The sequence below is a fragment of the Engraulis encrasicolus genome, chromosome 6 (assembly GCF_034702125.1).
Source record: "Engraulis encrasicolus isolate BLACKSEA-1 chromosome 6, IST_EnEncr_1.0, whole genome shotgun sequence".
Taxonomy (NCBI): Eukaryota; Metazoa; Chordata; class Actinopteri; order Clupeiformes; family Engraulidae; genus Engraulis; species Engraulis encrasicolus.
The window spans coordinates 25,561,477-25,582,563 of NC_085862.1; the positions used below are offsets into that span (position 1 = coordinate 25,561,477).

A 21,087-nucleotide genomic window follows, 5' to 3' on the forward strand; every position below is an offset into this window, starting at 1 on the left:
GTTGGGACTGGAAAGAGAACGGAAGAAAGAGAAGGAGAGAGAGAGACCAATGATGGAGTAGTTCATGTGTGTGGTAACAGGCTGTGTATGTGTGTGTGTGTGTGTGTGTGTGTGTGTGTGTGTGTGTGTGTGTGTGTGTGTGTGCGTGTGCGTGCGTGCGTGCGTGCGTGCGTGCGTGCGTGCGTGCGTGCGCGTGTGTGTGCGCTTGCGTGTGTGTGTGTGTGCGTGTTCGTGTGTGTGCATGTTTGTGTGTTTGAAGACTACCCAGCATCCTCTCTGTCTCTCCCTCTCATCCTCCATCCTGTATCCAAGACCTCTGCCTCTCTGGTAGAACCAATAGCCTACTGCCATAGCTACCCATAGCTAGCCTCCACTGTAATCTTCCTGTAATCTAGATCAAAATAATCACGTATTTATGTTTGTAATTATACCTGAGTTAAACACGTTTTGTTGTTTGTTTGTTCATTTGTTTTTTTTCTATCTGTGGTATTTATTTATAGCTAGACGCTTGTGTGTATTTTTTGGTTTTTCCTTACCTTACTTTGTCTTTTGTTTTGTTTTTGTTTTATTGTGCATTGCCACTCTTGTGTCTTAATTTAATTTGTTTGAGTCCAAGCCCCCAGCCCCTACCCCCACCCCCACCCACCCAGTGCAGGCCCTTTGTTGTTAAAGGCTGTTTGGATGATGTGTGTACACCCTAAGCTCCTTACATCACAGTTGACCCTCTTTTGTCACCCTTGACCCGAGACCTTTGAACCCACACTCAGTGCAAGGTTAACTCCCTCGTGGCACAGCACTGAATCGTTTTGCTCCGTGATGGGCAAGTTAAGCTGACAAGACACAGGAAGATAAGCTCAAGCGAAGCAGGAAGCGTTTGACACCCCACCCCCACCACCACCACCACCCCACCCCTCTTTCCCTTTCACACATAGTTCATAGGACCTCTGAACAGTCATTTTCAATAATAAAATGCAAAATTCAAAAATGGTGGATACACCCTTTTGCAAATAAACTCTTCAATTATTGGTGGGGGGTTGAACCCTGTTGGAGTTTGAAATGTGGGTTTGATTTTAACCAATCGCTAATGTTTGGTCGTGACATGTAATCTACTCATAGGCCTATGTAATGCATCACCATTCATCCCCCTCACTCAGCCCCCAAGAATAAGCTCTTCCTACCTAGAAGACCCCGTCCAGGTGTAACACGCACAGTAATGTAAGTTGACCAGGCTGTACACCAGGGGTGGGGAACCTATGCCTTATCCGGCCCCAGATATCATTTTAATGTTATGCAGTTTCACATGGAATTTGACACGTTTTGGAAAAAAAAAATCGTAGAAATTACATTCACAATACAGTACAATTAAGTTTTCTTTTCAAGGGACCTAGTGAAGGTGGGGTCTGTTGTAAAGGTGCCTACCTTCAATAGGCCTTAAGTGCAGAGGGATATAGTACGGCCCTTGGAGGACTTTACAATTTGAAGCGGCCCTCGAATGAAAACGATTTCCCACCCCTATAGTGCACTACTACATAGGATGCAAGTTCAATTGCCTTGCTGCCTTCTGTGGTGCACTAGGTATGTAGTGAACGAGTGAATGTTTTGGTGTGTGCCCAACCATAGCATGCATGGAGGATAGAAGCAGAACAGAGTTGTATAAAATAGAAGTAGAAGTGCTCTTATAGCTGTAATTACAACACTATAGTATTGGTATGATATTTCATGGTTTCAACTATGTAATATCAAACTACTAGTGTTGTAATTACAGCTATAAGAGCACTTCTACTTCTGCTTTATACAACTCTGAAGCAGAAGACGATCAGGTGGTCAGTTGGTCTGTTGGTACAAAGCTACATGTTACTAAGTTTCTCGAGAAAATGACCAGGAAATCGGTCTGGTCTGTTGTTCAAATGTAAATTATTTCTTTTTTTGTTTGTTTGTTCGTTTGTTTGTTTTTACTAAATTTTGAGTTGAATGTACACCCTGAGAATTTAAGATATATTGCCTTTCTGAATAAAATAAAATACAGAGAATAAAGTTTGTACACAACCATTTTAATGCGTTATTGTTTTCATTTTGCTTGAGTGAAATTGTAGTTGTATTGTGTCCTCGTTATAGCACTAGGGATGCCCTTGTCAGGTGGGTTTCTCACCCAACGGAGCCAGAGCTGACTTTTGAATGACCCTAATGAATGTGTTTATATGTACCCATAGTTATAAATGGCACCTGTGTTGCAGCATGTACGCCACAGCTCTGTGTTGGTGTGTGTTGTGCCTGTGCTGTATCTGTGTGTCTGTTGTGCCCCTGTGCCTGTGCCTGTGTTGTGCTGGTGTCTGTTGTGTTTGAGTGCTTTGTCACTGTGTGTTGTGCCTGTTGTCAGTTCCTGCGCTTGTGCTACGCTTGTGTCTTGTGCCTGTACGATGGTGATGTGTGTTGTGCCTTTATATCTGTCCCTGTGTGATGATGATGTGTGTTATGCATTTATGCCTGTGCTGTGTTGCAGTGTTTTGTGCCTGAGTGCCTTGTGCCTGTGCGATGGCATGTGTGTTGTGTCTTTATGCCTGTGCTGTGTCCCAGTGTTTTGTGCCTGAGTGCCTGTGCCTGTGCCTGCGATGGTGGTGTGTGTTGTGCCTGTGCGATGGTGGTGTGTGTTATGCCTTTATGCCTTGTGCCTGTGCGATGGTGGTGTGTGTTATGCCTTTATGCCTTGTGCCTGTGCGATGGTGGTGTGTGTTATGCCTTTATGCCTTGTGCCTGTGCGATGGTGGTGTGTGTTGTGCCTGAGTACCTGTGCTTTGTGTCTGTGTGATGGTGGTGTGTGTTGTGCCTTTATGCTTTTGCGATGGTGGTGTGTGTTGTGCTTTTATGCCTTTATGCCTGTGCCTATGCGATGGTGGTGTATGTGTGTTGTGCCTGAGTGCTTGTCCTTGTCACCGGGTGCTCAGGTTACTGTGTCGGCTGCCAGGGGAAAGTTAGAGGCCATTAAAGTTGCATGCCGACACAGTAATCAACACTTTTACTCACTCATGCCTATTAATCCTGCTACAATTTTTTAGCACGCATCCTGTTTTTACAAACAACTGCATTTTTTCCACCCAAGTGCATGTGTGCAAATGTGTGTACCCGTGTACCCACATGTGTGTTTATGTGTATGTCCATTTTTGTGTAATGTACTTAATAATCTTGGGATCTAACACTCAATATACAGCATTGTATCTCCATAGATTCATCTATAGATTTGCATCCACTTATCCCTAAAAATATCATACAATATATAATATGTTGCCAAAAATGTACTTTCTCTGTCTATCTATCTCTCTCTTTCTCTCTCTCTCTCTCCCACGCACACACACACACACACACGTGCCTGTGCGTGGGCGGACGCACACACACACACACACGTGCCTGTGCGTTGGCGGACGCACACACACACACATGTACAAAAGGCAGCTGACAGCATTGGCCGGGCCTTGGACAAAGTAATCTGAAAGGGCCCCCCACGCGATACATACAATGCAATGCGGACACAATTCTGAGCCCCCTCTTTCCCTGGGCCCGGGGCAACATACCCGTCTGTCCCCGCATGTCGGCTTCCCTGCATTACACACACACACACCCTAAACTGGGGCCTAACCTGCTGTCCCTTGAAAAGAAAGTTGAGCTCCTCATTAGTGGTCCAGTAGATTAGTGGGCCGCCCGTTTCTCTAAGCAGTGTGGAGGTGGTGTGACGTGTGTGTGTCTGTGCGTGTGCGTGTGTGTGTGATTGGCAGAGGGGGGAAGAGGCTGTATCTGTCTAGCTGTTCAGACTTGCCCTTTTGATACTCAGAAACAGAAATACTTGCTCCTATGATACTCAGAATCATACACGCTTGAAGCAGCTTTAAAGCTAGTATTACTGCTCTGTTTAGCCCAGGGGTGTCAAACACAAGGCCTGGGGGCCGGATGCAGATGGTTCAATCAAGCCCCAGACTAGTGTGCGTGTGTGTGTGTGTGTGTGTGTGTGTGTGTGTGTGTGTGTGTGTGTGTGTGTGTGTGTGTGTGTGTGTGTGTGTGTGTGTGTGTGTGTGTGTGTGTGTGTGTGTGTGTGTGTGTGTGTGTGTGTGTGTGTGTGTGTGTGTGTGTGTCTCTTTCTAAGCTGCACAGTAATGGAAAAGTGTAGTGTGACCAGACAGTGAGGGAACAGATCACTGTTGTCTCTGTGGGGGAGAAAGCTGCCCATCACCTCAGTAACCCAACTACACACACACACACACGCACACGCACACACACACACACACACACACAACCAGGTGAAGCATGATATTCCTTTCCCTACTATGGGTTGGGGGGGGGGGGGGGGGTGGTGGAAAGGTGGATGGTGGGGAAAGTGAGTGGAAGAGAAAGGAGATGGAGGGGTGGGGGATGTTGGTGTTGTGGAGGAGAGGGAGGTAGGTGTGTGTGTGTGTGTGTGTGCGTGTGTGTGTGTTAGGGAGTGTGCGTGTGTGTGTGTGTGTGTGTGTGGGGGGGGGGGGGTTGCATTGGTGGCTTGGTCTCAGTGATTACCTGGATGAGGATCTGGTTACATGGGGAGCCAACTCCAACGATGACACTGTTCCTAAGCACCAGTGCTCACACACGCACGTGTGTGTGTGTGTGTGTGTGTGTGTGTGTGTGTGTGTGTGTGTGTGTGTGTGTGTGTGTGTGTGTGTGTGTATGACTGTGTGAGTGTACATCGGTGTGTGCGTATGTGTGTGTGTGTAGGTGCACCTGTGTGTTTGTGTGTGTGCGACTTTGCGTGTTTGTGCATCCGTGCGCACGCACGCGTGTGTATGTGTGTGTGTGTGTGTGTGAGCATGCACGTGCATCAGTGTGAGGAGGTTTGTATTTTTAATAGGATGGGCTGCCTGTGAGAGTGGCTATGATGGGGGTTAAGAGGGTCCAGTCCAGTGCAGGCTTCAGAGAGCCTCTCATGTTGCCCCAACACTACTGCAGCATAATCCCAGCAGCAGCACATCAGCACAGCACAGCAGAGCAGAGCAGAGCAGCAGCCATGCCAGCCCAGAGTCAGCGCCCAGGTGTGTGTGGAGGGTGCCAAGGGGTCATCGTGGCATCGCTCAGGTGACCAGCGCTCGACTGAGAGATTTACTCCATCCGGGGGACTAGATGTGGATGGACACTAATGCAAATTTTGCCTAATTCAAAGTTTGACTCTGAAGAAGATGTGAGAACGTTGAAACGTTAGTCTTGGTGCTTGCCCAATAAGTAAACTTCCACATCTGAAGATGCTCCGGTGACTCCTTTCTTTCCCTGCATCTACCAGTCCTTTCCCGTGACGCACCAGATTGTGAAGTGCAGGAGCGCGGATGATATCTGTCTTTTCTACGCAAATGTTGCCTTTCCAACACCTGGAGACTCCACGGTAGATGGTTTGGCTGTTGTACCTACTACAGTACAACCTGCTGCTCAACAGCCACTTGACTCAGTGATTATCATTCAACAACAGGGGCGACTCAAAGTTGTTTTTTTCGATGGTAACTGGGATACATGGTTTCTCATCTGGTAGCACAACCTCATCGAACACTTGAACTGACAGAGATCATTCGTAATCAGAGCTTTTTTATTTCAATTGTGGCACGTATTTTGGATGTGTTCCGTTTTTTTGTGAACATGTGGCAGTGGCTCAGTGGCTCCCTTAGCTGTCTGTAGTAGTCTGTTGCAGGAGCTACTGGGTTTGGGGGCTGAGGGTCTGTCTGTTGGAGTGTTTCTACTGATCCTACAAGACTGTCCGATATCTCCATCCAGCCAGTTGCAAAGTTTAGCTGCTGTGCCAGCTCCTGATCTTGAGGGTTGGAGGGTTGGAGTGCGCAAGTGTAACGGAGGCTGACTAGCAGAGTGTGGTGTGCAACGTTAGTAAACCTCCCTCCCGAAGCCTCATACAGTATCGGTAGCGCTGAGCTATTGGACTGGGCCTTTAGCTCAGCGGTATCGAGCTGTGTCTCCCATACTCAAACTGCGTTGCATTGGACTGGGAGGTGGCGAGTTGGAGACCAGAGGGGTGGACTGTGCAGGAATAGGGTGTTTCTGCTGCTCCTCAGTGAGAGCTACACATTTCCTCCAGCTGTATAGGGGTATGGTGGGACCCTGGGCGTGAGGGTTGCCTGAAGGGTCAAGAGAGATATCCTCTGCGCTCCTGCACTTCACAATCTGAGGGTTGCCTGAAGGGTGTCAGTCATTACAGACCTTGGGTGACAGTCCCTCCCTGGTCTTCAGATGCCCACAGGGTCGAGCATGGCAGAGACGCCAAAGAAGCGAGTGACCATCGCAGGGCGGGAAAAAGGTGAGTTTCACAACAGAGGATGGTTGCGTGTGCAGCTTCACTCAATTATGTAATGCAAACCTAGTATATCTCATGGGACTTTTACAGCCCTTGAGGCTGTCTTATCTGGCCACCAAAATAATTTCACTGTTATGCAGTTTCATATGAAATATGACACGTTTTGTACAGAAATCTGAGAAATCAAATTTTCAATACAATAAAGTTTATTTTCAGGGGACCTAAAGGTGCGGTCTGTGGCCACCTTCAATATAGGCCTAAAGTGTAGGGGGAAATCCTGGTTTGTGTTCATAGTACAGCCCTTGGAGGTGGCCCTCACATGAGATCGGTTCCCCACCCCTGATTTCATGCCTAAGTGTTCTGAAGTTTTCTGTCATTGGAAGCTACTCAGTCATGCTCAACATAGCTGCAATTCTTTGCTATTTTAAGATAATCTGTTCCAAATATCAGTGAAGTAAATCAAGAAAAATACTTTGATTTGAAGCTGGTATGTCTTAAGCGAGGGATGTAGAGCGAGAGAGAGAAAAAAAGGGGGAGAGGAAGAAAGAGAGAGGCAGCGAGAGGGGAAGAGGTTGCATGCTTGCAAACACGTTGGAACATGTTGCCATTGGCGTTAAAGAATGTTCTGTGTAGATCTGGAACAGACATGCTGATGTCATTGCATTCCCCAGGCGGGCAGGCCGTACACACACACACACACACACACACACACACACACGCATGCGCACACACACGCACGCACACACACTTTCATTCAGGCATAGATACTCTGTGTGTTAACAAAGTCAGTTGCCTATTTGACCCACATTCCTCGTAAGCTACAAGCACATGATAAAACACCCCCCTACACACACACATACCACCCTACCACAGAAACACACACACCCCTCTTCTATTACACAAACACGCACCAAAACATCCTGTCCTCATCATGTTTGAGTAGATGCGTGCAAAGCAAATGTCCCAACTCAAGTGGCTAACTCTTTCCTGCATAGAGGACTGCAGTTCTACAAAAAAGAATCGTTTGTTTGAGGTGTCAATTTTTTTGTTTTACATCCTTCAGTAAAATAACTCTGGTAACACTTTACAATAACGTCCTTTTCACAGCTTTATAAACACTTTATTAACATTTAATAACAATTAACATTTAACAAAGCATGTACAAATGTTTGTTAATGAGTAATAACAAAACTATGATTGCACAGTGGAGTGGGAATCAACTTCTACTCTGTGAATTTTATGTGGTTTCATGCCCTCTGGCCTTTGGAGGAGAAATTTCCAGGACGGCATTTACGTGTCCGATCCATTGCATAGTCAGTGGATACCCATGGTCTTCTGGACAGAGTTTGATAGAGCCCTTATCATCCTACCAGTAGGCCAGGATGGCACAATAGGATGATGATATGTCAATAGAATGTATGGCGAACTTACTAGGCCCAGGCGGCAAATTGTTTTGGGTGATTTTATGATTTTATTCGAAATGTCCCTAACTGCTTCACTGTTAAGTATGTCTAACTAGCAGAGAATAGTTCAGGACAGTGGTCTGCAATTATTTTCCCCCAAGGGCCGAATTATGTAGGCTATCACAAAAGAGGCAGAGGGCCAAACAAATCGCCCAACTATATGGCCACAGATAGCAGTTTTCATTTGTTCCAACCTCATGGTAGGCCGCAGGCCGCCATTTGGAGACCACTGGTTTGGACAAGTAATATGATGGTGTGCCATTAAACATGTCCTGCATTTTAACCAAATTGTGGTAGCCTGATAAACCAGACTAAATACCGTCCAGTGGGTGGAGCTGGTTCACCAGGCTAAAATTGTGGCCCATTTCAGCCTTAGCTATTCATGTTAATAAGGAACTTTAAGGGAAAATGGGGACTTAACTTCCAAATAAGGGACGATTCTGTATTTCAAGAAACGGGTGGCAACCCTACCTAACTACGGTAGCTAGGTCCAGTCACAGACTGTTATGCCCTCAACATGTCTTCACTATCCAGGCCCAGGACCTGCCCGTTATGCCCTGCCCCCCACCATTGGTTTCATGCGTCACGATGTCACCAAACCCACCAGCCCTGCATTCACCTTCCACGGAAGGATGAGTGACCACCGTGAGTATCTTCCTCAGTCAGGAAGTAGAAACCACTGGCTGATACAGAGATCACTATTCCTCATTTGTACAGATGTCATTTGCAGACAACTGTACTCACATTATTTCAGTTTTCTGACTCATATGCACATTGGTATTTTAAATAACAGATACAGATGCATGAATTATGTTATGTCTTTGTTATGTTATTATTTATAGAGAAACAGTATATTAATGCATGTATTAAAGAGAAACTTAAAGAGAAAATTAAGAGAAACAAACTCACCTCCATATTATGATATGTTTCTATCTACTAAATAAAGTTGACAAAAACATAAATGGTGCAATATTACATGCAGCCCACTAGAGGGAGACTGCAACTCACTGCCTGCCCTATGACATGCAATGCAAATGTGTTCATGTCATAGTGTTGTTGTTCTTGTGGTGGTGATGATGATGATACTTACTGTATGTATGCTGCACATTGCCCTGTAACCCTGCTCTGCTTGTATAGTCTACAGCATAGACTCGAGCCCTGGACCCCAGTATTTTGTGGACGCAAAGATCACCCGGTTTGGGAGAGATGGAACACCTGCCTACTCCATGCTGGGCAGAATGAGGAAGACAGGTGATCCCACGGTTGAGTGAGGAGGTATTGGGCACGTTCGTGATGGCACATTGCTGGTTTTACTGGCAAAGTGTGCATGCACGCTGCACAGCAAAACCAGCACTGCGCAGGGCTGGACTGGGACCCTGCCCCGGCTTTATTGGCATACCAGCCCCTCATCCCCACCCCCATACTACAATCATGATTGTTCAGTCCGCTGTGCACCGATGGACCACCGCATCTAAATTCTCTAAGGGAAATTTGGAAACAAAACAAAAACACAAAAGTATCGCCCACAATGACTTTCGGCCCACCGGGAAATGAAAATCATCTTCATAACACCCAAATTGAATGGTTCATCAATGTGAAAGCCTAACAGTTTGTTTTTCTGCCTTCTCCATGACCCATGTACTGAGCCAATTTAAAAGGGGCAGACCATCTCTTTGTAGTCCTCTATGGCAGACAGTGCTGTGTCCAAACAGTGTGGCAGCAAAAGGCAAAAACTTGATTGCTTCAAATATTAAACGGTATGCATGCCTTGACAATACTTGCAATAAGTGCAGACCCTGGCCCCATAAAAGATGAGACGATACAGTGGTCCATCCTAACAACCACCAGTCACCACGCAGACTCGATGGATGGAGTAATGGACTGACTAGATGGACAGAGTAAATGCTAATTAGTTGTGCTATGAAAGCAGAGAACTAGGTCAGTTAAAACAGACATTACATAATGGTATAATATGAGTGTTTTTCAGTTTGTCCTTAAATAATGAGATTTGGCATCATTAGTGCCGATGGCATCCATGAGTCAGTTCAAATAGTCTGCCACTTCAATCTCCAGTACTTAACGAAGCACCGTTAAGTTAAGCCCCACAGGCTGACAGCTGTGTAGGACAGCGTTGACAGAGGCACTGAGAGTGAGAGTGTCATCTGGTTCAAACTGAGCTGCACAATAGAGGGTTTTGATTTGAAAGGCCTCTTCAGTTCTTACAGTTAACCATCAATAGCCTCAATTGCAATCAGTTGAGTCTTAGGCCTTCTCTTCTGCAGGTTGGTCTGACATTATCCAAAACCTCCAAAAGTTATTTATGGTTACACTTTATTTTATTGGTTCACTATTCCAGTGGATCTACCACTTTAGGTACAGTGCAATAACCAGTGTAACAATATTTAATACCATGTAATACCAGTGTAACACCATGTACCAATGTTGTACTTAAATCTAGGCTTAGGGTTAGGACATGGTATTGCATGGTATCAAATATTGTTACAATGGTTATTACACTGTACCTAATGTGGTAGAGTCACTGTAATAGTGAACCATTAAAATAAAGTGTTACCTTATTTGTCACATTAGTGAGACACTGCTTAAACTTGTTATGGCGAGAATGGAAATTTGCAAAGTTGTACTATGTTGTAAAAAACATGTGGTGCCAGAGTACCAATGTTGTAGCCATTTTCTTCCAACCAAAATGCAAAGGGGTCCATTAAAGGGCTACAGCAACAGTATTCATCTCTGTATTAAAGTACCGTGTCACTAAATCGTGAAGGTACACTGTGCAGGAAATGGTCAAAAAAGGTACTGCAACTATGCTGCTCATTGAAACTGGGCTGCCTATTGCCAAATTTGATATTTTCATGAAAGTTTGCTAAGTAATAAACTAATATTTTCTTGTATGGCCCAAATACAGTCATTTTTGCAGCTAAAAATGGCTATTTCTGGAAATTCAAAATGGCGGACCATGGAGAAGATCCCCCTTTTCATGTATGAAAAATGCAATTTTTCCAGTCATAATGAATACTTAGAATTTGATGGTGGTGGTAAGTATTCATGAAAAAGGTAACATTAGTGAATGGCTAGCATGAATTCTGGAAATAGACAACTAAAAATCTTACACAGTGTTGTGAGTGATCTAAGATGGTTCTCCACAGTAGGTGTGATCCGAACCCCAGGGCCAGGAGCCTACAGCCCTGAGAAGGCCCTCCCCAACAGCACCCAGCGCCGACCGCCCTCCTACAGCATTGGGGCACGCACCCTCTACCGCTCCCTCGACACCGTGCCCGCGCCCAACAAGTACACACTGCCCGCCGTCATGGGCGCACACGTGCCCACCAAAGCTGCCAGCGCCAGCTTCTCCATCTCTGGACGATGCCGTTCGGGCACCGGCTCCGAGGAGTTCTCCAAGACGCCTGGGCCCGGTCGCTACAACAGCACGGACCCTAACGTCTACCTCCATAAGCAGCCGGCCTTCTCCATGCTGGGCCGGCACCGGCACGGCTTCCCGGCCGACTCCTCCACCCTGAAGCCTGGCCCGGGTAGCCACAACCCGGAGAAGGTGGTGGCACACAAGCCCCGGGCTCCGGCCTTCTCGCTGGGCATACGCCACTCAGAGTTCATCACTCCTCTGGTGGTGGACGTGCTGGATACCTAGTAAATATGCGAACCAGTCACAACGAGTTAGGTTACAGGCAGTGCTTGAAGTGGGGGGGAACTCAGTTCCCCCACCTCTTAATTTTCACCATCCGAGTTCCTGCACTAATCTTTTCAATGCCTTGTCCGGCATGAGGCACAACATTAAGCCGGACGCCTAATTGATTAAAATGCATTAAATTGCATCTAAGAAACACACATTTTCTTGGGGGGGGGGGGGGTGGGGGGTGGTGGGGGGGGGGACCCCCAAACCCCCCTCCAAAAATACAAACCCCAACTCCGGTGAAGTTGGGACGTTTGGTAAACAGTGAATAAAATCAAAATGCTATCATTTTCAAAACATTCAATCCATTCATTAGATGTAGAATAGTGAAAAGACAACATATTAAGTGTTAAAACCGAGAAAAAATATTCTTTTGGGGGACATATGTACTCATTTCTAATTTGATAAATCCAACACGTCTCAAATAAGTTGGGACGGGGATCAGTGAAATTTAGTAAACATCCAAATAAGATAAAACAACAAAGAAGAACATTTCAAAATGAATTGTACTGACGGACAATATAGGTGTCCAGGTATAAGATCATCACAGAGAGGCTGAGTCACTCAGAATTAAAGATGCAAAGGGAATAATTACCATAGTTATTACATACATTTTTGAATTCCTTTTGATTTACCACGATTGAGTGTATATAAGACATATTTTTGTTACTAAAATCATTGTATAGGTTCATGACATCATGAAATATATATTGGCTGTAGTCTCACTCTAATTCCTGGAGTGCTAGAGCTATTGAAAATTGACTATATTAAGAATGCTTAATGCGTGCAAATGATACAGGGGTGTAACATTCTCCTAAGCACCTGAGCTCACTTGAAATAAACCCAGAAGACATGGGAAACTGTCCTTTGCTTACAGAAGTCAGCAGAAGTTGTAGAAGTCAATTCTTTTTGACAATAATAGAGCATTGCACACCCTGTGCTACAGTGAAAATGGACCATCCAACTTGTGTTAGTGCTAACTTCAAAAGTCAGCCTCCATGATGGCATGCGGGTGCAGTAGTGCATTGGTTAAGATGTTCTCACTCATCTGTAGAGTTAAATACAGTGCTGAATGGTATAAATGGGTTTTAAACAGCATGAAAAGCCAATCATGCATTATATTTTGAAGGGAGATCTTCGATTACTGCCACATAGTAAGGTCAAATTGCATTCTCTACTATGTTTTAACAGTTTGGCTCCATCATAAGGACCAGCAGGTGATAAAATGATGGACTTTTGGTCAAGACCTGTCACACTGTAAGCACTACAGAAAGGAAAACATTGCAAAACATGACAAGGAACACACCCACCATTTAAGCTGGTGAAATCATGTCCAAGATAGGAATTAACACTGTTTTTTATATAAAATCATCTCATCGGTTAATGTATTTAACTGTTAAGTGTTGTCTTTTGTTTTGTTTTTAGTCTTCCTCGACATTTGCTGCCATTTATTGTCCCCGTCCCAACTCTTTTGAGATGTGTTGGATTTATCAAATTAGAAATGAGTACATATGTCCCCCAAAACAATATTTTTCTCGGTTTTAACACTTAATATGTTGTCTTTTCACTATTCTCCATCTAATGAATAGATTGAATGTTTTGAAAATGATAGCATTTTGATTTTATTCACTGTTTACCAAACGTCCCAACTTCACCGGAGTTGGGGTTTGTATGTCCTCTTCCTTTCTGTCTTTGCACTCTATTTGGTACTGATGGGATTGTTGGAAAATCAGGGTTCCTGCACTTCTTTTTGGATGGTATTTTCGGACGATCAGGGTTCCTACACCTCTTTTTTTCCACTTCAAGCACTGGTTACAGGTGTTGGGTTAGGTGAGCAGCTGTGGCCAGGGCCGGACTAAGTTGACCCGGGGCCCCTAGGCTACAGGTTGCTGTGGGGGCCCCTGCCGGAAGGCAAATTTCGAGATAAATTTACATAGACAGTGTCATCATTTCGAGTTGGAAATTAAAGATGACATTTTTACCAACTGTACTCAACACACAAGATGAAATGTTCAATATTGCATCTTGACACAATTCTGTAATTTTTGACTGTTGGCCAATCAGGGCCCCCCTGGCAGGTGGGGGCCCCAAGGCTGCAGCCATATCTAGCCTGTGCATTAATCTGGCCGTGGCCGTGGCCTAGTGGTTAGGGAGGTGGACTAAAGATCAGGGGATTGCAGTTTAGATTAGATTATCAGCGTTAGATTACTAGCAACTGGACATCATTCTGGATCCTGAGGATGTTTCATTCAAATGCCTTCATCAGTTCTGTCTTTTGAATGAAAGGTTGTAAAGCTGCAAATAGATGTGCAGTTGCTTTAAAATTTAATTAATGTAAGACATGGCCTAAATTAATTAACATCTTCACACCCTGATGGGTGACGCTATAGTTATAGTGGACAGATATAGTAGTTCCCTTATCATACGGTGCTGTAACAATCAGAAAGACATCTTAAAACAGAAACACTAAGAGAACCATTAAAGGTAAAATGACACAGACATGTCCGAACCCTGGAGACATACTGTATGTACTGTAAATGAATGTTCTTTTTGTTGTTGTTGCCATTTACACATTTCATGGCATGTTCAATGATTTAACATAAGCAGGACACTGACATATTTGTGGCACTTTACTCAAATGTGTTGCCCAATGTATGTATGAACACAAGTGGTTTGGTGAATGCACAAATAAAAACTTAGGGGTTCAGTTCCTCTAGTAAGGCCATGACGCTGTTGTAGTGTGAATACTTTTAATGTAACAAACTCGCACATGCACTCTCAGAGCTGAGACGACGTGCTATGTTTGCAAGAATTGTATCTTAAGTATTTACAGGTTTTTTTTTAAATTCAATCCGTTGCAGATTGTTTTCATTGTGTATTGTCTATAATGATTACTGTATGTAAAATTCTCCTTGTCCTGATCTTGTAAGTTGCTTTGGTCAAAAGTGTCTGCTTAATGTAATGTAATTTTTAAATTCTGACAATGACCTACATATATGTCTGTCCATCTAAATTACCATTCACAAAGGCAGCCACAAATGCCTGAATCCTGACTCAACAAAAGAGTAGTAGTTACAGTAGCTGGTCCAATCCAACATCAAAATCACACAAATACTCAATCTACAAAAAAATAGTCTTTTATTTTGTTCCCAAGTAACATCAAATGGCAAAAAAGTCTATGGTCTAGTAATATAATACATAAGATAAGAAAATGTAATCAAAGACCAAATACATGTCAGACCTTCTAACTTATTTTCAGACATTTTTGTAAGCCACTGAATAATCTTCAAACTGAGAATGACAACCAACAACTTGTCTTACAACTGAGAACTCTCTTCTTTTTCTCTATATAAAATAATAACACACTTTCACACACCATCTTTCCTCGATTTCCCATTGAATCTTGTGGCTTGATCTAAAATACACACACACACGCGGTCCGTGTCTACCAGCCGGAGGGCTACACACATGTGCAACCAGCACTAGGCCGGTGGGGCCTCTAATACACAACCAAAGGTCTGTGGGGGACTTGGAACAGGGCAGGGCAGGGCAGGGCAGGAGCGATAAATACCAAAGATCTGCAGAGGGCCTTATGTACTGTACAAACCGAAACACAAGGGGGAGAAAAGCACACTTTGTTCCCATTGGACAGAAGTGCAGCATTCCACTGGGGAGGGTTCCTTCCTTCTGCCTGACCTCCTCATTCCTTAGGGACGGGTCTTCGGAAGAGCAGAATGTGCGGCTCTGAGGATAAGATAACAATAATAAGAGATTGAGGTCACTTGGCCAGTACAAAAACAACAAAGCAGTCACAAATGTCAGAAACGGCACAATACAAGGGAGCACAGGCATCAGTCTATAGTCATTTCACTTCACTTCATTTCTCCTGCTAAAAGAAAAGGAATTCAGTATGATTATAGGCCAGGGTAACATTCAGGTGGAATATGGTCCAGCTTTAGCCATGCAATTACAAGTCCACTAATAACACAGTTTGACAACATGTCAACAATTAAAACTCAACCAACCACAAGCCAATGAAGCCATACCAACAAACATCACATCACCACCAAAGCAGCTTGGCATGACACCAGTCATATCAAGCCTTTATAAAGACATTTATGTGTTAGCTCGGCTGTGTTCAACGTTTTGTCAATCAGTGTCAAACTGACCACAGCACCATACCTGGTTTGTGAATCATGTAGTGGATCCAGCCCTGGCTCTGCTGCACGCCCAGTCCTCTCCATTCCTCCTCCGTCATCAGGTGAGACTGCGGTACCAACTTCGATATGTGCTTCGGGAGCATAACATGCCTGTAAATAACACATTGTCTTCAATGGTCAGAATTTCGTATTCCAAATGGCAGGACTAGCATAAGGGGGAGTGGTTCATAAGACAGACTGAATGATAAACAGGCAAGTCTGCAGGCAGAGCATATTACTTTGCCAATGCAAATTCAACTTATCAGTAAGGTGAGTTTAAGAGGAACGAAACAAAAAACAAAACCAAGCTAGCCCCCATTCCAATGTTTGTTGTCGAATGACTGACATAATAGTTATGCCTTGGCTAACTGATGTTGCTAATTACAACTCCACCAGACTCAGTGCCATGAGCGTATTATTATGTAATAGACATTTTAGTTGGACATGCCGACAGAAAAAACGTTGCAAAATAGCATAACTACGCACGATAGAATTGATAAATTTGGATTCGCCAACGTCGGCAAGTACAAGTTAGCTAACATGTAAGCTAACATTAGCGCGTTTTCAAAACAACGTTTTGCCATCGGCGTTATACCATTATTACTACGGTATGTTTTATATGCACTTACCTGTATTCATATTTCTCATCTGTGTACTTGTCAGAGTAATATATTTGGTTTTTCGACATGGCTTTGTCACAGATTTTCCTTGTCCCAATAGCAAGAAGGAATTCGTTTCTCCAGACCCAAGACTACGCGCAATTTGACATCTGGAAGTTTCCAGGAACAAGTTTTAAACTCAAACGGTCCCTCTCTGCGCCCTGATTGGTCGAGGCTCCGTCATACGTAGGGTGCGTCAGATTACCGTGTTCCGCGACCGCCCAACACTTTGGCATGCCATGTTGTTTTGTTTTCCTTGGAGTTGACTTGTTTTGTTTGCAGGCAGCTAGCCAGTAGCTGCTATATCGACGAACTTAGGCTTGATGAAAAGAAAACTTTCTGGTGTGATTGGAAATGTTTGAAACTGACAATCATAGAGCGTATGTGAATTGTTCAATCCTTGTGTTTCTTTCTAATGTGCCGAGTAGTCCTGTCAATGGACATGGGCAACCTAACCTGATCCTAACATCAGTGGAAGAAAAGACAAACCCCAAACTGAAGACCATATCTATTCAAGGGCTAGGCTACTATCCACCTTCACTGATTGATTAGACTTTTATCATCATGTAATTCCCTCCCTGGCCTATTGTTCAAAGTCTTTTTAAAAATCTGCAGCACCACAGCTGCTCAACACACAGACACACACACACACACACACACACACACACACACACACACACACACACACACACACACACACACACACACACACACACAGCGCTGCTTTTTGCAGGTCCACACTAACACAATAATTATGGTTGCAGCCTAGGGGTTAATGACACAGTCTATTCAGTTTTGTCCCAAAAAATGTGTTCCTTGGGCCCACAGAAACCTGTAGGCTAGCCTATGGGCCCTGGGCCCTCTTAATCCGGCCCTGCATATTACTGTAGCCTATATATAGCCTAGCCTACTGTAGCCCACTTCCTGTGTTAATGTAGGCCTATACTAAATTAAATTATTCTGGCCCTAATCAGCTATTTTATAATTTGGGGAATAGACCTATAGGCTACATATTGCATGTCAAAGGTTACAGGACTAGCTGGTTTACTTATTGCCTGTCTGTCTCTAGATGTAGGCTACATTATCTTAAATTGGAGTTTTATTCAGTGAAATAGGCCTACATTTTATTAAGGTAATGCCATGATTAGTGTTCAGCTATTATCTACCCTTCTGATCAGATTTGTCTTTTTTTGTTTGATGTTCTGTTTTTGTTTTGTTTTTTGTTTTGTTTTTTTGTTTGTTTGATGGTTTTGTTGTTGTTGTCGTTGTCAATATTCAATTCTAGAAATCTGTCCTAGAAATCTGTCAAAGGATTTTATTTGGCTAAATAATCGAGAAGGGTCCAGCTGCAGTAAAACAGTTCCACCCTTAATGCAAGCACGCCCATGGGCGTTCCCGGCATTTGCCGTATTAGCCAATCGTGAAGGGATACTGCACGATGTCATTTTCAAGGCCATTTCCGGATGAAGGCAAGGGGTGCATCCCAATATGTGACCTTGCCTCCTCCACTTGCCTCCTCCACTTGCTTCTCGTCATGATGACATCACTGACAACAGCATTACATTTCAATATCTTGCAAAAGCTCAATTGTAAAGTCTTTTTCTCATTTGCAATTGGGATGGTGAATGAAAAACAGTCCCTCAAAAGTTGTTGTGGCGAGGCTGACAGCTGGGAAACTTTATCGTTTTCTCCACGGAGGAGGGGCCAGGAGGCGGGACGAGGAGACAAGCACAAGTGGAGGAGGCAAGGACACATATTGGGATGCACCCTATATGTTTGTTACAAAGATATCCCGTAATCTTCCAGAGAAACGTTTCACTGAACATTCCACTGACATAATATTCTCAACAATCTATGTAAGAAAGTGAGATAAATCACACATTTTCTAATCCCAATATGTCTTTTGCTTTGTCTTCCCGTACCTCGGACATTGTAGTCTACTGCTTAGGACTCGTGTCGCTATGCACAAATTTGTCATAGCAACGTATCAGGTCGCCAAATTGCTTTAATTTTAACACGACGACGTGGACATTACCTTACCTAGCTGTGTGTATCGAGGTCACTGTTAACACTGTGTAGGCTGTATGATTAAACATCCTTTCCAGGATATTAACACACCCGGAAAAATAATTAAAAAACCCTTTTTGGCGAGGTTGTTCACTTGGTAAGACATGATATTGGCTACTTAGAAAAGTTTGAAATGATGTAAAACATCAGCAACACATTCCCGACTTTTTAAAGTAATGAGTGTCACCTCACCACATTTATGTGGCAATGTGGTCAGCTTGGGAAGAGCATATATTAATGAAAAAAATATATGAAATAGTATTTGAAATGGCAATAGGCTATTTGTTTGTTTTATTGGAGAAAAACGATTTCTTCATTACCAAAGGCCTACCATACTCCATGTCTGTCTATGATTTAGGATTGACCACACTATTGAAGCTTACCTCTTTATCCAGGAGAGGTTCCAGATTGGCCTGTCTTAATTCAAAGGCCATCAGAAAACAGAGATTTTTTTCCCTACCATCATAACCAGTGTTTGTGCGTACATAATCAGGACCGCTGACAGCTTTGGCTGTGCCCAGGACAAAGTCATCTGAAAGGGCCCCCTGCACTCAATACATAGACTACATACAATGTAATGAGGACCCATTCCTGGACCCCTCGTCTCACTGGGCCCAGGTAAACGGACCCCTTTGTCCCCCCTGTCAGCTTCCCTGCATGTAGGCCACATACATTGCTGAAAGAAGTGAACGAGACAGGAATGAAATGTGAAAATGTATTTCTGTTTACTTTTACACTATGAAGTGTGAACGGTCACCTCTCCTTCTCCTCATATTCAGAGTGCATAAAACAGCACTCAACTGTGTGGTCTGTTGATAGCCTGTGTAGTACAGTAGATTAGACTCCATTTTTTGACAAAAATCTATGTAGGGTTAACACAAAGTTTGAAATTGTGTTTGACCAGTCTCCAATGTGCAGTTTAACTAATAACTAAAAATAATGCATTGACATGAAATAGCCTACAGACTGATACATACAATAAATACACAGACACAAACAGTGTGCAATAAGAAGATTAACATACTGATGGTCAATAAATACACAAACACAGTGGACACACACACACACACACACACACACACACACGGCAGGAGGAGATCATACAGGTGATGTGAAGATGCTGTATATAAGGTGCAATGAGTAAAGTGTACGTGGCATGGTGAAAGAAGTGTTCATGGAATATTCTCCAGTGTCCTTGGAATATTCATGTGGTTTTCTTCAGTGCGTTGAGGAGTCTGATGGCTTGTGGAAAGAAGCCGTTTCCCAGTGTGCTTGTGCGGCACCACATGCGCTTCCCTGATGGTTCATTGCCCTCTTGCAACAGTGTGAAGTGTACAGATCCTGAATGGCTGGTAGGTAAGATGCTGATCTTATGAGCTTTTCTGCCGTTCTCACCACACTCTCTGTACTGCCTTCTAGTCTTCAGCTTGACGGCTGCCATGCCAGACAGAGAGGCTGCTGGTCAGGATGCTCTCAATGACACCCCTGTAGAAGGTGGTGAGTGCCGTTGTGGGGAGGTCAGCTCTTCTCTCATCCTTTGCAGGAAGTGGAGTAGTGTCTGTGTCTTTTTGAGATGGTGGAGCCATGTGGTGCAGTTGGCAGAGGAGGAGCGGCACAGTGGTTGGTGCTGGGTTGATCAGGTTCAGAACCAAAGTTGCTGGTATCATCAGCCCTCCCTCTGAAAACTGGCTCCGTGCCTGTCAAAAAAGGCATGCTAATGTTATGAATGAAAATAAAGACAAAAACAAGCACCCCCTATCTACCTACAGAAAGACATGACCATGACATGACCATGTGCATATGCTTGTGCACACGCCCCCCCACACACTGCTACTGTCTTAAAGTGTGGCACGCAGGCAGGCACGCACGCAGGCCTATTCTCCCCCCTTTGCCTCAAGTCAAGTGTGCATTTTAGAGGTTGGCCTCACCTGCACATGTGTGAAGAGCAGGGAGATGGGAGGTTGAGGATGACGAGGCAGGGCAGGAGGTTCTCCTTGTGAGCTGCCCTGGTCCTGATGCTGATTGCCCATCACCATGCTGTGGCTCATCAAACCCATTACTGGCATATCGATGCTGAACAGGAACGACTGCTTCCATCTGCACACATGCACACAGACACACAGACACACACGAGAGGGTATACATAGAATACACTACATAAAAATCACACCCATCATTTTAATGCAGAACACTAGGCTGAAGAGATACAGAGCTTCTGGCCTGTACAGGGGTCACTACTACTGTGCCAGTGTTTTGTATTATCCTCTATACACAAGTTCTGCTATAAATAAACACAGCACATGAAGGAATCACTGTATGAAATACTTATTGGTCTAGTGCAGAACAAAACGGATTCAGTGATTTACTCACCACTGTGTGCAAGTTTCTGTGTTCAGCTCAGGTGGAAGCCTCCATCACAACATGTTGGTACTGACATCAACCATCTTTGCCTGCCTGTCAGAAATAGCAAAATTATGTTACCACAACAAGGTAGTATCTTAAAGATACCCTTAACCAAAGGCAGACAGACACACACTGCCACTGTCTTGGTTCTAGGACACACACACGCCCTTTAAGGGTCACATGTATAATGACCGGGTTCTCACTTACTCACTCGCACACTCCTTTTCTCCTACTTTTGCCTCAGACAATGCAGTGAGTTTTAAAAAAAATGGCCTTACCT

The 21,087-nt window shown here is 44.1% G+C and overlaps 3 protein-coding genes and 1 long non-coding RNA gene across 5 annotated transcripts in view; 2 read left to right on the forward strand and 2 right to left on the reverse strand.

Moving 5' to 3' along the window:
* cpamd8 (C3 and PZP like alpha-2-macroglobulin domain containing 8) overlaps positions 1 to 912 on the forward strand; it is a 125,761-nt gene extending 124,849 nt beyond the window's left edge. For both annotated transcript variants that reach the window (XM_063201028.1, XM_063201029.1), the window contains exon 43: positions 1 to 912. This exon is cut by the window's left edge and continues 75 nt beyond it. The gene's annotated coding sequence lies outside the window, so the exon portion shown is untranslated.
* Positions 913 to 6,264: 5,352 nt separating this feature from the next.
* On the forward strand, positions 6,265 to 11,437 carry cimap1d (CIMAP1 family member D). The gene is made up of 4 exons (XM_063202041.1): positions 6,265 to 6,313; positions 8,308 to 8,418; positions 8,911 to 9,024; positions 10,941 to 11,437. Exons 1-4 carry the CDS (start codon positions 6,265 to 6,267, stop codon positions 11,435 to 11,437), a joined length of 771 nt encoding a protein of 256 aa, XP_063058111.1.
* Positions 11,438 to 14,600: 3,163 nt separating this feature from the next.
* cks2 (CDC28 protein kinase regulatory subunit 2) lies at positions 14,601 to 16,472 on the reverse strand. Its single transcript, XM_063201039.1, has 3 exons — positions 16,308 to 16,472; positions 15,662 to 15,789; positions 14,601 to 15,223 (listed from the first exon to the last, which is right to left on the reverse strand). The coding sequence occupies exons 1-3, from the start codon at positions 16,364 to 16,366 to the stop codon at positions 15,180 to 15,182; spliced, it is 231 nt and encodes a 76-aa protein (XP_063057109.1). The 5' UTR covers positions 16,367 to 16,472; the 3' UTR covers positions 14,601 to 15,179.
* A 3,595-nt stretch (positions 16,473 to 20,067) lies between these two features.
* Positions 20,068 to 20,851, reverse strand: LOC134450973 (uncharacterized). Its single transcript, XR_010035180.1, has 3 exons — positions 20,775 to 20,851; positions 20,333 to 20,501; positions 20,068 to 20,101 (listed from the first exon to the last, which is right to left on the reverse strand). It is a non-coding gene; the product is annotated as an uncharacterized LOC134450973 (long non-coding RNA).
* Between the last annotated feature and the right edge of the window lie 236 nt (positions 20,852 to 21,087).

What these genes read in the sequence shown, in the direction of transcription:
- cimap1d (XM_063202041.1), top strand. Translation starts at nt 6,265, where the DNA reads ATGGCAGAGACGCCAAAGAAGCGAGTGACCATCGCAGGGCGGGAAAAA. An exon ending in CATCGCAGGGCGGGAAAAAG is followed by an intron (nt 6,314 to 8,307) that starts GTGAGTTTCACA and finishes TTCACTATCCAG; the next exon opens with GCCCAGGACCTGCCCGTTAT. An exon ending in GGGCAGAATGAGGAAGACAG is followed by an intron (nt 9,025 to 10,940) that starts GTGATCCCACGG and finishes TCTCCACAGTAG; the next exon opens with GTGTGATCCGAACCCCAGGG.
- cks2 (XM_063201039.1), bottom strand. Translation starts at nt 16,366, where the DNA reads ATGTCGAAAAACCAAATATATTACTCTGACAAGTACACAGATGAGAAA. An exon ending in GATGAGAAATATGAATACAG is followed by an intron (nt 15,790 to 16,307) that starts GTAAGTGCATAT and finishes TGTTATTTACAG; the next exon opens with GCATGTTATGCTCCCGAAGC. An exon ending in CTACATGATTCACAAACCAG is followed by an intron (nt 15,224 to 15,661) that starts GTATGGTGCTGT and finishes TCTTATCCTCAG; the next exon opens with AGCCGCACATTCTGCTCTTC.